Source organism: Camelina sativa, chromosome 11 (genome assembly GCF_030686135.1).
Source record: "Camelina sativa cultivar CO46 ecotype springtype chromosome 11, ASM3068613v1".
Taxonomy (NCBI): Eukaryota; Viridiplantae; Streptophyta; class Magnoliopsida; order Brassicales; family Brassicaceae; genus Camelina; species Camelina sativa.
Genome location: NC_141890.1, coordinates 43,806,037 through 43,819,248, shown reverse-complemented (window position 1 = coordinate 43,819,248; position 13,212 = coordinate 43,806,037). Strand labels below are relative to the sequence as shown.

Sequence of the window (13,212 nt, the reverse complement as noted above, 5' to 3'; positions counted from 1 at the left end):
AAAATTTTATAACAGAAGAGGCTAAAATTTAAATGATTTTTAGAGCTACATTCAGAAACCTTTTTTTTCCATTAAACTTCTAAGGGGTATTTCCAAAAGAAAATCTTATAATTATAGAGTATGGATCCTCCAAGATGCATGCTAAGATCCATTACTTTTTGAATATACGAATATCATATCTCTTCTACTTAGTTTTCCATCTTATTATCTAGGCTAACAGAGTTATAAAAGAAAACTCTCTTACAAATGTTATTGTGAAATCTAAAGAAATTTGGATGCATACACGAGTTGTTCTATCTTTCCTTAGCGTAAAAGGAACGGTTACATAAAGACACAAAAAGCACACCCCCATGAAATGATTGAGATGCTTCCACGGTTTTTTTTCCTTCTTTTTCTCTCTATTTTTTTGTACTATTTCCTCCCTATGAAAAAAGCCAATTATAGATTCCTCATGTCTTCCATGACATTAACACATTTTAGACAATATTTATAGTCTAAATATTTATCCAATTTATTTATATAAATATTATCCAATCGTTTTTTAAAATGTGAAAAAGCTGCTTTTGTGGAAGGAAAAAATCTAAGCTTTTCATAGGATGAAACCTTTTAAAGCAATTTGGAGGCGTTGATTCTTGTATACTTCGATTAATTTTATAGTATATGGTTTTAATAATACGTGGGGTTGTCTCATGTAAATACTAAAAATCGAGCAAAAACTTATAACGTTCTAGGTTCCGACAAAAGGATCTTCGGACTCATGGTTCATTCACATATACCTTAAGACTCGCTCTCTTTCTTTGTATCTTTATATGAATATACTTTACATAAAACTTCTTGACCAAAAAATGTTTTGTTCAACTATTTTCTTCTGTATATTATTTTTACCCCATATTAGTCTATTCATCTAAGTGTAATTTTTCTTTTAATAGTCTAAGTGTTAAATTAAAATATTTAATCCTACACTTGTGCTTTGTTAAAAATATATTTTAACTAACAAAATTAGGTATCGATATCGATTTTAGTCTACACATCTCAGGTCTTTGTCTTCTAACTTCGCATGATCTATCTCACAAAACTTACCATGCACAATATCACAAAATACTAATCATTTGAAATTAAAGAGAATTAAGCTTTTGCTTTTCTAGTCATTTCAAAGTCTCAGGATGTGTTAACTTTATTAATAATTTGGTACGTGTTTGCCCTAACTAATCAAGCATGTACACTAATATAAGTAACTAAAACGTTCACGCAAATATATTCATAAAGAAAGAAAAAAACGACAGCAAGAAAACAAAAGTCCATTTATCAATTGATCCAACGGTCAATATTTTCACTCCTTCGCAAGCAAACAACTAAGTCAAAAAAGCATTACTAAAGACCACCAAGATAATTGCCGGTTAAGTGCTTATAGCTTTCTTCTTCAACTCTTTATATCAACCCCTTCGCCTGCTCTCCTTCTTCTCTGTCCATCTTCTTCTTCTTCTTCTCCTCATCATCATCTCTCTTTCTCTCTCTCTCTCCAAATGTCTCAAATCTCCGTTACTTCTCCAAAACATTGCGCCAAGAAAGGAGGGATTAACATCAACAACCGTCACAAGAAACTCTTTTTTACATTCTCAACGTTCTTCAGCGGCCTCCTCCTCATCATCTTACTCGTTTGGCTCATCCTACACCCCGAGAAACCCGAGTTCTCCCTCACGGAAGCCGATATATACAGCCTCAATCTCTCCTCTTCCTCCACTCATCTCCTCAACTCTTCAATCCAACTCACTCTCTTCTCCAAAAACCCTAACAAAAAAGCCGGGATCTACTACGACAAGCTACTTGTTTACGCAGCCTATAGAGGACAACAAATCACCTCAGAGGCTTCTCTACCGCCTTTTTACCAATCCCATGAAGAAATCAATCTCTTGACAGCGTTTCTTCAAGGTACTGAGCTACCCGTTGCTCAGTCCTTTGGTTATCAAATCGGTCATGATCGCACAACTGGTAGAGTAATCATTGGTTTGAAGATGGACGGGAAGCTACGGTGGAAGATTGGTACATGGGTCTCAGGCGCATACCGGTTTAATGTAAATTGTCTAGCAATTGTGGCTTTTGGACAGAACATGACCACTCCTCCGTTAGCTTCACTACAAGGGACTCGTTGCTCAACAACTATATGAAATATATAGATTATAATCAACCATATATATACACTCTAGCTTCTTTGACTTATGCGTAAAACTATGTATGTTGATGGTGTTTTTTATTTTATTTGTGTGCTGGTAATTAGTACTTTTTGTAAAGCTACGTTGAACTGTCTATATAGAATAATATAGATGTAAAATAACAAAAACAGAGCATATCCTTGGTTAAAAAGCAGAGGAAGTTTGAATTTTTCTATAGTTTCACCTGATTATTTTAACCTTTTTTACTCTTGAGCTATACGCATAAAGATTTGAGATTTTTGGGTCCATATATATTGTCTGTGTTTCTTGAAATTAGTTTACTTTTTTTTTTGTTTCTTATATCTTCACTCTACTTTAGGGAAGTATCAAGTGAAAGCCATCTATTTTCCTATTGGAGTTTCTATGTTTTTGAACAGATACGTACGAGGAAGCAGTGCAGAAGATTCATTGAGACTCGAATAAAGAATGTCGCAGTTTAGTTGATATAACATATTCTTGCAAGAATAGATTCTTTATGTTCGTTAATTAGTTATTCCTTTTGTTGCGTCAAACTTAATAACAAAACAGTTTATTAAAGTTTTTTCATTAAAAAAAAAAAATCTGTAGAGGTAGAATCTAATAAAAAGTAGAGTATTAGATGATATAATCTGTTTCAAACAGAAGCAATGACATCAAAGTCTACTATAATATCTCACTTACGCTAATATAAAAGTCAGACGAACTATATAAACCAGTTCACTACGAGGATGCATGCCAACAGAACATGAAGCTCCATGTCTCAGATTAAGATTACGTTTAATACGGATACCAAGGGTAACATACGTAATACCGCTGGTTATACAAGCTGAATTTGAAGAAAAAAAAAAATCATTAGTTCCATGTTAATTAATACCACACAATTGGTTTTAATTGTATTAAAAAATATAGATGAAAAAGGAGAAATTAAAATACCAGTACATAAAGACCGGTTGACCTGAGTTTACACAAGAACAAAAGATTGTTAATGAATAATTATCACTACTAATATGTAATAATTAATCGGATTAGAGAGAAAACCAATAAAGAGAGGATTGAGATTAATAACCGTATTGGATTGGTTGGTTATTGGGAACCCTAGCACCATGATAAGCAAGTTTGCAATTGGCCATTCGTCAGTCTATCATATGATTTGGATTCTCGCATGCTCTCGTTGCAGAATCAGCTTCTTTGAACGTGACCTAATAATAGTGACACAAACTCATGATTAAAAAAACTAAGTGTATACCAATAATTACTCTACATGTTAAAATACTATTGTTTAAGATGCTTACAAAACCAAATCCCTTTGATCGTTGTGTTGCTCCATCACAAACTACATTAGCATAGACGATTTCTCCAAATTGTTCGAAGTAGCTTCTGAGACCTTCGGTTCTTGTAACCGAAGGCAAACCTGCCACATAAATTTTTGTGTACCTATTGTTTTGTTGATACATGGCTAAAGAAAGTAAAATTTTGTTGTAAATTAGTAGAAGAGGTGAAGGACATGGAGTAATATATATATATATATATATATATATATATATATATATATATATATATATTTACGAGACGATTGTTGTCTCGACTCTGATTAGGAGAATACCACTGTTTTATTCAATTTTTTATTTACTTTTTTTTATTGACTTCCAAGTTCTAATGGCAAATAGTATTAGTTAGATTCTATTAATATTAGGGGATATCTCGTGCTATAAAGCACAAATCAACATTTTCTTCAAAAATTATAATATAAAAAAAAAAAATTATGGTTGTAATTGTTTAAAAACATTATTTTGTTTAAGATAATATTTACTTTTAATATTAAAATTGTTTAGTAAATCTTCATATTTTTTAAATACTAATTATTTTATAATATTGTAATATTTTAATTTGTCTAATGTATATTACCATTTTATATTGTTTGTTGTAATTGTATCATTATTTTGTGAAATATTAAAAGCATTAATTATTATATTCTAATTGTGAGCAAATTGTGAACAAATAAAACTTATTAATTTATCAACCACGTAAATTTAGGTTTACCAACCCGTCAATATGGAATATTAAAACACACTTTTTTTTTATAGATTGAGTAATATATTTTCGTTTTAAAAACTTCAAATCACAACATATGCAGAAAAAATATATATATTTATTTATCATATGTATTATTTGATAATTCAAAAAAATTTGTAAATGAAATAAAATAAAGATGATAGAAAAATCATAATTTAAAATCTTAACAAAAATCTTCCAAATATAGTTATAATTTGGATACTTAGAAATAAAATCTTTTTTTTTTTTAATTCTGATTGGTTTACAAATTTTTAAAATTAATTAATAATTTTTGTCTATAATTAATTAGAAGGAGAATTTGTTTTTTTTGGAAATTAATAATTATTAAAAAAAATTATTAGTCTAATATTAAAATTGTATTATTACTTTTATTGAAAATTAAATATTTGCTTTAAGACCAATAATATGCACATGTAATTTTTTTACACTTGGTTAGTTTCATATTCGTATTTCTCAATTAATATAGTAGGATAGATTAAGTAGGTTTCATCATGATATACCACGAAGTATTAGACAAGCCATATGGTTATGGATTTAAAAAAGTCGGTCCAAAATTAATGTTTTATTATGTGCAAGAACCGTCCCATTGTGTACACGTGTTAACATTTTCAAGACTTGATCTCTAATTTTCTTTTGCTCATTAAGATACACATTGATCCGAATCTGTTACATTCCCACCTACTTTTTTACTATCCACTCCAATTTAAACACAACCCATGATTTTAATAATTGGAGCATCTTTGTGTTTGTCTTTATATAAACAGGTGAAATCTCACAGCTTATTCTAAGGTTATCCAATTACGAACATAGAATAGAAATGAAGAAAAGACTAAGCTTGAAGCAAATATTGGTGAGTCTCTCCAACCTTGGTGTATGTTTGTGCGTAAAACATCTTGATAGTAGCAAGATTCAAGTTTCTAACGCAGAGATCAAGAAGGGATCTGTATGTCCCGAGGATGATTCAGTGTCTGAAGAAAAGGCTATGGAAGGAACAAGGAGAATCAAAGTGGTGATAACTAGGAAACAGCTGGATCGCTTGTTGGCGAAGCAAATTTCATTGGAGCAGCTGGTTTTTGTGAATCAGAGAACCTCTCTTAGATATGTTGACGAGAGTAAGTGGATCCCCAGGCTTGAATCTATCCATGAATCACCTGAACTATAAGATTTTGGGTTTTTAGATGGTTTTACATATTTTGCGGCTCATGGCATTGTCATATTGTACTAGCTTTTACAACATAATGTAAGTATCATAAAGTGTTTTTGTAACATCAGTGTTAATAGAAGAACAGAGCCAAAACAGGGGAAACAGAACAATAAGTCTAGAAGAGGCGAAAACATGTTTTCGCTTTAATCCACGATCGATGGATGACTTTGTTTTCATATGTTTCTTTTAGAGTTTAATATGATAAAAAATAAGAGTAAACACAAATATTATGATATATGCTCAAAACAAAAAAGTTGGAACTCAAAATAGATCTGTTCCAAAAACACAAAAAGAAACCAAGAAAATTCCAAAAAGTTTTGTTGCTTCTTATTTCCCAAATATAGCCTCTAAAGCACATGGCTTATTCAAATGCCACTACTGAATCAAATCATAAACATTCGTCATAGTGCTTTCTTTTCTTACCACATATGAATTTACCAGCAACAAGATCATGTTCCTTGTTTACACTCTTCAACCTCTCCTCTTCTTGCACACAGTGATAGATAAGATCATGAGTCGACCATTCCAGTCGCATACGGCTATAAGTTTTCCTAAGCAGATCATACTCCGAGGGAAGACTATCGAGTATCAAACCTGCCACAACATTATCATGAAGACACATCCCGAGTTTCTTCAACTTAGCTGCAACGCTCATCTTCATCATAATATGCTCTCTAACACTCTCATTCGTTTTTTTCTTTAACAAAAACTCAGCCATGACCATTGTAGACTCTGCCCTCTCGTTTTTAGCATAGCACTTCTCAACCGCAGCCAAAGCTTCTTTAGCGGTTGTAACATCATCGGGGATAATGCCTCTGAATTTTGGCGGGATCCGGATTTTCACCATCATCATACTAATGCGGTTGGAACGGTCCCAACGCTCGGTTTTGTCAATGCACTTTAAGGCATCTGGACGCTCTTCCCTGAGGGAAATATCAAGATCCATGAGGGCAAGCACAAGTAACAAACGTTCTTTCCATTCCGAAAAGTTTGACCCGTTTAGCATCGGTATCGACTCAACATTGGTGAAACAAGATGCAAGTCCCAACACTGAAAATAAGATGTGTCACAAACCATATCAAATTTGGACTACACTTTGCAAAGAAGAATAGACATAAAATTCTAAATTCGAACCATAGGATATATAGGAGAGAAACTCTCAATAGACAGTGCTAAGAGATAACAAAGGAAAAAAAAACGTTACAAAGAACTTCAACACTACAATTAGGGTTTGAAGAGCCATTGCAGAACCGAAAGGATTTTGTCATGATTGAAATTGATCAACTATAAAATTGACAAGCGTTTCTCTAAATTACCACAAATCCAGAAGAAGAACAGGATTAAACTTGATTGATAAAAGCAACGAAGGCAAAAAAATATATTAACCTCCGTTCCAAAGATATCGTAATAAGCAAAAATCGTAAAACCCTAATTACAAAAAGAAGGATTACCTTGATTCATGATTGCCACAAAATCGTGAAACCCTAATTACTGCGATTTCGAAGTTTGAGATATCTCCACACTAATGGAAAATTTATGATTGGCAACGAAACTTATCACCGAATTGTAGCCGTCAATGAAATGAGTTTACCCGTTTAGGTTTAATATTGTCACGTTTGGTTAATAATTCTCCCAAAATTTGTATATTTGTATATCTAAATCGGATTTATATCAAAATCAAAAAGAAAAACTCATGAGGCAAATTAATGAGATACAAAGAGTCATCATAACACGGTATATGAGATGCAATAATGGATTATAAAGAAAGAAATTGTTATATAATTCAATTTAGCTATAGTATAGTCAGAAAAACCATATATGGTTTAGAGAAGTAACATTGATATATTTAAAGTACTAATAACATAAGAACCATCATCAAACTCCGCAAGTCTAAGTTTGCTTGTTTCCACCGGACCCTAAATCACTAGTATTATTATTATTCATCGTTTCAGTTGACGAAGACCCTGGTGTGGAAGTCCACTCCGTCTACTTTGGCGTAGCCGATGAGCTGCTCGATTCTTGGTAAACAGCGTTTGTAGATTGCTGCGTCCCAAAGTAGCATTGGTTCGTGTTAACCACAGGGTAAGTCTGGTAATATGACATCATCGGATCGTATTGGGGATTATATTGCGGATATTGCTGAGGATAATTGTAAAACTGTGGATAGTTGTAATACCACTGTTGGGGATATTGCGGATAAACTTGGTTCCTAAAACATTGAAAAGTTACCAAGAAACTACATTAATTAACTAAAGAAACCATGGCAAGAAACTTCTATACTTTTAATTTATTCCAAGAAAAATACCAATGAGGAGGTCCAGCGTACGCAGTTACTGGTGGTTGATGAAAATTTGAAGGTTGTTTCAGGTTTTGGCGATAACTTGGGGCACTGAAACAAAGGCCTTCATGACGTAAAGGGATCGGGTTTGTCTTGGATTGGTTTTGTTTGACCTTAGCACCAGCAGAAGCAAGGTTGCAGTTGGCTACTCGTCCGTCAATTTTCGGATTTGGATCCTTGCAAGCCCTCTTTGCAGATTCAGCATCTTTAAATGTGACCTGAAAAAAAGAAATATATACAAAATTCATGATTGGAAAAGTCTCTTGAATATATAAGAAAATAACCTAAACGTAGGTTTCTTGGATACTTACAAAGCCATAACCTTGAGATCGGCCTGTTTCTCGATCACAAACCACGTTCGCATGGATAATTTCTCCAAAAGGTTCGAAGAAGCTTATCAAGCCTTCCTTTCTTGTTTTCCAAGGCAAACCTCCCACGTATATCTTCGTGTCTGTTGTATCGAAGTTTTGGTGTTGAGACATGGTCTCTTTGCAAAAAGAGTAAAAAGGTGAAAAGAAGAGAGTCGAACAATCTGAAACCTAGATGAAGAAAAAAAGGTGTTACGAAGGGAATGGGTGTGTTAAAAGTATATATATATATCAGATGAATCCAACAAAACCATAAATGGATAAGAAAAAAGGAATAATATGTATACTACATCTTTTGTTTTCCGATTCTAAATAGGTATTGCAAGAAGATACTAGAACATTTTTTTTTTGTGTGGACACAATAAGATACTAGAACATTTGAAGTTAAATTAACATATCAAACGTAGACAAATTACTAAAATATATATGTATGTTTACGACACAAAACAGAGTCAAACCAGGACTCATGTAAAAGTTTTAAACCTAACCACAATTAATGAGCAATTTTATATTTGGTGTGATAATCACAATGAACTAGTGAAATACATCTGAGTTAATTTCTTTATACTTTTTTGGCTTATGATAAATCACTAAGAAACAATTTTTTTTTTTTTGATAAGTTTCAAAAAGTTATTTTTAGTATGGGAAATTCCTTTTAAACAGAGCAATGAAAAGGGACAAAAAATTCCTTAAATTAAATGTTTTGGCATAATGGAATAGTTAAATATTACATAAACTCAGCAGAAAACTCAAAATTCATCTAAAACAAACAACAACAACTAAGAAAACAAACACAAAACCACACATAGAATATAATCAAATCTAATTCGATTTATTATTTTATTTTATTATAATTAAAACCTTTAAAAAGTCTAAATTCACTAAAACAGCATTGATCGAATATAACTCCATAATTAATCAAAGTGACTGTTTACAGTTTTACAGGCACAAAATTAAAGAAAGGCCAAAAAAACACAAAAAAAAGTCGTTATTACGAAACTCCATAATCTCTAAATCTGGCTGCTCTCGTCGGACACTGAACTAGTTATCGTCTTCTTCACCACTCTAGACGGCGACGAGCTTGGAGTCGCCGTCAAGCTATACGACTCAATATCGCCGGAGATTGCCAAATTCGCACTCGGCCTTAGTATCTCCGCTAATGGTCCGCCAGGCAAGGTAGACATCGGAGCAAGCCAGCTAGACATCTCCTCTAGTGAAGCAGACACACCATAAGGACCATACCCGTGATGATCCTCACGACTCGACCCGATTACCCCTAACCCCATTTGGATCAGGCCCATTTCGTCTTGGCCCATTAAGTTGTTTGCTCCCATTGAAAGATCAAGCGAGTACAAAGAGAGATTGCCATTGGATGAAGAAACAGGTGTAGGTGTTGAAGTTGTTGTACTCTGTTTCTCTGATGATCTTACTCCATCTGACCAGACATCGATGAAATTTAGATACTTGTTCTCTTGTTCTGTTTCTGCCGGTACAGGAAACATCTCGCTTCCTCTGTTTCCAATTCAAAACAAAAACTAAAGACGATCAAAACAGAGACGACCAAAACCAAAAAACAGAGTATGGTTCTGAGAAGAAACAAAACAGAGTTTGATTCTGAGACTAGTTGAAGAGCAGTACCTTGACTCTATGTAGTTTGAGAGGGATGAAGAAACCTCCAGTGGCTCAAGTATCTTGTCTTTTACGGAACTACTAGATAGCTTTTGAGGGAGAGTTTTGAGATCTCTGTTTTTAACAGAACCACCATTGTTGTTAGGGCGAGAATAAGGAGGTTCCACATGCTTTCTTGAACGAGGACGGCCTCTGTGTAAGTGTCTCTCACAGTATTTGTGATTAGAGACGACTTCTTTAGCGCATCTCCATTTTTTTCCGTCTGTTCTCCTGCATCTTCCGGGCTCTAGATCTCCGACGATGTTTTTATTGTTACATGGAGTAGTAGAGGAAGATGACGATACAAGGAGATCGAAAGGAACTGGAATAGATGCGATCATGTACTTGTAGATCATCGCTTGTCTCTCAAGCTCCTTTAGTTGTGCGTTTGTGAAAGGGTAATAGTAATACCAACCCAAAACTCCGTTTCCTGAGTCTGTTAACAAATCATTGAGAAGAACATTTAGTTATGCTCTGTTTTTTTTTCTTTTAGATTCAAGCCAAAAGAAGAGAACAGCGTTGAGAGAAGTAGTTACAAGGAGTAATGGCATGATGAGGATGAGGATGAATCTCCATGTCTCTGAATCCAAAAGATGACTCTTTGTATTGTTGCTGATTCAAACCAAACATAGAATCACTTCTACATGGAACTGTTGTCTTGTCTGAAACTTTCAGAAAGTCCATGATGAGAGGGTTTGAGATTTTTAAAAACTCTTTTGTAAGTAAAGCTTTTGAGATTTGTTTTTTCCTTTTACATCTTCATGAGAAGACACTTAAGAACATGTGACTTCTTTTTTCAAAAGAAAGAAAGTAAAAGATACGTTTTACAGAAGGTTGTGTGGGCTATAAAATTTGGTGAGAAGATAATGAGTAAAACGTTGCTTGCCTTTACTTTCATATCATGCTAATGTACTAACATATATATAATTACATCATAGGGAAGGAGAGAGAGAGATTGGGGTGGATACAATTGATATGGAGTAGTGATGGGTTGCCGCCAAGATTGTCCTATATTATGCTTCCATGCTTCCGACATTTGGATCAATCCTTAAAAGACAGACCCATCTTGAGATCAATATCATATCAATTAGGGGATGTAACGATCTAACGGTGGGGAAGTTTTCTCCGAGTCTAGTTTGTAGATTGGCATAGATATTTTTTTTTGACGGCTGATATGGAGATTAACATGGGCACATGGCAATGCAACTATGTCGAATAGTAGTTAAATTGAAAACTTTGGCTCTAAACACTCTTGTATATGTCATGCTAACCACAAAGTCATGAATTGATCCATCGCAAACATCCTTATCTAAGTATCATAGATTACATTAAGTGTAACACACTAATAAACAAATTAACCCGTTTGGATCAAATTGCATAAATATCTTTGCTCATATGGTTTTGAACATGGAAATTCTCAAAAGGAATCAATGATACGTTAGATGTAAGGAAAAATGGGTTAGGATTGTGACAAGAGCAAAGAAAGTGAAGTTGTTGGGTAGCCAAGTAACGAACGTCTTTCTATTTGTCTCAAGCTTTAATTCCAACGAGGCAGAAGCCACGAGACAAAATAAAATGGCAAAAGTTGATGTGTACACACTCTTCTTCAGGACCCCATATCCCCACTAATTGTCCTTTTGTTTATTTTTATAAAAAAGATTTCTTCTGACTTCTCAGTCTATTGCCATTTCAATATTGATGCTCCTCTTCTTTCACATATGCTCCTCTTCATCCAATTAAAAGTGACATATGAGTTCATTGGAGTCCTCTGACAAAAAAACTATAGAAGTAAATATCCATCAAACCAATTGCTACCTTTGTGACACTAACCTATCTTTGTATAGTAAATAAATATCATCTCGAAAGAAATGTTACGATTTATAAATAATAACAAGTGGTTGGATGCGATCCAACATTTACGTTTTCGAAAAATGTTTTTTTTGATGTTTTAATAAAAAGAGGAAAATGATGGAACAACAACAATGATCCGTGATTGAGTGTCGTATCTACATAACGAAATGTGTAAAATACAATTATGATATACTTAGGTGTATTCCAAATTTGAAGAGGTGTCGGGTGAGAGTGAAGCCACCTTACCACCGCCAAGGAGACAAATGCATCACTCTCCCTTCTCATATTATTTGTTTTGTTTCTACTTTTTTTAATTTTCTTTCTCACATTGGAATTTGTCCCCATACAAACACCATGTGCTCTCGACATGTCTTTCCATTATGAATCCTTCTTTCTTTTACTTATCTATTGTGTTTCTTTTGATTATGTGAAACTAGATTTGTTTTCTAAAAACGAGATATTGTATATTTGTATAACGGGAGGTAGATTAAAATTGACTATATAAGATCTTTTCAATTGAGTTCTTGCAATATATAGTCATAAATAAGATAATGGTTTTTATTTATGACTCATCCAAGTTTACACTTTGGCATCTTAAGATTATCAAAAAAAAAAACTAATTCCAAATCACGTATAATCATTCACATATATAGTAAACCGAATAAAGGTAACCTTTACCATAGAGGTAACATTTACCATAGAGGTAACATTTACCATGCTCGTCATTTTCCTTTGGCTAATCTGACTTTTACCATAAAGGTTACCTCTAGTAGTTTACAGATTCTAATCAATATCTATAGAGGTAACAATTACAAATCTAGTACATGCATTCTATGAACAAATGTCAATTATTTTAAATTATTCTTTGCAGTTGATTTAGCAAATTTTTTTCAAAAAAGATTCTAATAATTTTTTAAGAAAATGATGAAAAGACATTTAAGAAAATGATGAAAATACATGAGGATCCTTATAACATCGTAAATATATTGTTTATATTGTCGTTTTGGATGGATAAATATGATCTACAAAGTTTAGAATACACATTCTGGAATTAGAATGTAAATTCTATATATTGTACACATTCTATAAAATTTGGATAATGTATTTTACAAACTCTACATGTTCAATGAAATTTAGAAGTTTTATGTTCTATTGTAACTAGAATACTAATTTCTACAAAATTAAGAATACATATTCTATACTTTGCACTTTGTACTACAAAATTTAGAATACAATTCTAACATTTACTAATGTTCTACAATTGTTAGAAAACATATTCTTCAAGTTTTTGTCTATATTCTATGAAAATTAATATATATATATATATATATATATATTTTCTATTTAATTAGAATTCCTATAAATACAAAGCTGATTTGCAAAAAAATATAAACTGAATATTTATGTGAGATCCATGTTATATTTATTATTTCTAAAGATATTTTTTCTCCAACAGAGGGTGATTTTTTTTTGTAATTGAAGGCATGCCAAACCAAATTTTTTCCAAAATTAATCTTACAT

General features: G+C 32.8%; 6 protein-coding genes across 6 annotated transcripts; 2 read left to right on the top strand and 4 right to left on the bottom strand.

The window, feature by feature from the left end:
• Nucleotides 1–1,347: 1,347 nt before the first annotated feature.
• On the top strand, nucleotides 1,348–2,379 carry LOC104725892 (NDR1/HIN1-like protein 26). Its single transcript, XM_010444643.3, has one exon. It carries the CDS (start codon nucleotides 1,524–1,526, stop codon nucleotides 2,163–2,165), a length of 642 nt encoding a protein of 213 aa, XP_010442945.1. The 5' UTR covers nucleotides 1,348–1,523; the 3' UTR covers nucleotides 2,166–2,379.
• Nucleotides 2,380–3,247: 868 nt separating this feature from the next.
• On the bottom strand, nucleotides 3,248–3,643 carry LOC104725891 (RNA-binding (RRM/RBD/RNP motifs) family protein). The gene is given in 2 exon segments (XM_010444642.1): nucleotides 3,248–3,388; nucleotides 3,482–3,643. Coding segments are annotated over 2 exon segments (303 nt in total).
• Nucleotides 3,644–5,026: 1,383 nt separating this feature from the next.
• On the top strand, nucleotides 5,027–5,699 carry LOC104725890 (uncharacterized). Its single transcript, XM_010444641.3, has one exon. It carries the CDS (start codon nucleotides 5,080–5,082, stop codon nucleotides 5,422–5,424), a length of 345 nt encoding a protein of 114 aa, XP_010442943.1. The 5' UTR covers nucleotides 5,027–5,079; the 3' UTR covers nucleotides 5,425–5,699.
• Nucleotides 5,700–5,771: 72 nt separating this feature from the next.
• On the bottom strand, nucleotides 5,772–7,194 carry LOC104725889 (uncharacterized). The gene is made up of 2 exons (XM_010444640.3): nucleotides 6,918–7,194; nucleotides 5,772–6,516 (listed from the first exon to the last, which is right to left on the bottom strand). The coding sequence occupies exons 1-2, from the start codon at nucleotides 6,925–6,927 to the stop codon at nucleotides 5,855–5,857; spliced, it is 672 nt and encodes a 223-aa protein (XP_010442942.3). The 5' UTR covers nucleotides 6,928–7,194; the 3' UTR covers nucleotides 5,772–5,854.
• A 28-nt stretch (nucleotides 7,195–7,222) lies between these two features.
• LOC104728858 (uncharacterized) lies at nucleotides 7,223–8,368 on the bottom strand. Its single transcript, XM_010447788.2, has 3 exons — nucleotides 8,116–8,368; nucleotides 7,772–8,022; nucleotides 7,223–7,675 (listed from the first exon to the last, which is right to left on the bottom strand). The coding sequence occupies exons 1-3, from the start codon at nucleotides 8,284–8,286 to the stop codon at nucleotides 7,453–7,455; spliced, it is 645 nt and encodes a 214-aa protein (XP_010446090.2). The 5' UTR covers nucleotides 8,287–8,368; the 3' UTR covers nucleotides 7,223–7,452.
• Nucleotides 8,369–9,064: 696 nt separating this feature from the next.
• Nucleotides 9,065–10,736, bottom strand: LOC104725888 (growth-regulating factor 7). The gene is made up of 3 exons (XM_010444638.3): nucleotides 10,377–10,736; nucleotides 9,811–10,276; nucleotides 9,065–9,684 (listed from the first exon to the last, which is right to left on the bottom strand). Exons 1-3 carry the CDS (start codon nucleotides 10,522–10,524, stop codon nucleotides 9,183–9,185), a joined length of 1,116 nt encoding a protein of 371 aa, XP_010442940.1. The 5' UTR covers nucleotides 10,525–10,736; the 3' UTR covers nucleotides 9,065–9,182.
• Nucleotides 10,737–13,212: the final 2,476 nt, after the last annotated feature.

What these genes read in the sequence shown, in the direction of transcription:
- LOC104725892 (XM_010444643.3), top strand. Translation starts at nt 1,524, where the DNA reads ATGTCTCAAATCTCCGTTACTTCTCCAAAACATTGCGCCAAGAAAGGA.
- LOC104725890 (XM_010444641.3), top strand. Translation starts at nt 5,080, where the DNA reads ATGAAGAAAAGACTAAGCTTGAAGCAAATATTGGTGAGTCTCTCCAAC.
- LOC104728858 (XM_010447788.2), bottom strand. Translation starts at nt 8,286, where the DNA reads ATGTCTCAACACCAAAACTTCGATACAACAGACACGAAGATATACGTG. An exon ending in GATCTCAAGGTTATGGCTTT is followed by an intron (nt 8,023 to 8,115) that starts GTAAGTATCCAA and finishes TCTTTTTTTCAG; the next exon opens with GTCACATTTAAAGATGCTGA. An exon ending in TACGCTGGACCTCCTCATTG is followed by an intron (nt 7,676 to 7,771) that starts GTATTTTTCTTG and finishes TCAATGTTTTAG; the next exon opens with GAACCAAGTTTATCCGCAAT.
- LOC104725888 (XM_010444638.3), bottom strand. Translation starts at nt 10,524, where the DNA reads ATGGACTTTCTGAAAGTTTCAGACAAGACAACAGTTCCATGTAGAAGT. An exon ending in TCATCATGCCATTACTCCTT is followed by an intron (nt 10,277 to 10,376) that starts GTAACTACTTCT and finishes ATTTGTTAACAG; the next exon opens with ACTCAGGAAACGGAGTTTTG. An exon ending in TCAAACTACATAGAGTCAAG is followed by an intron (nt 9,685 to 9,810) that starts GTACTGCTCTTC and finishes AATTGGAAACAG; the next exon opens with AGGAAGCGAGATGTTTCCTG.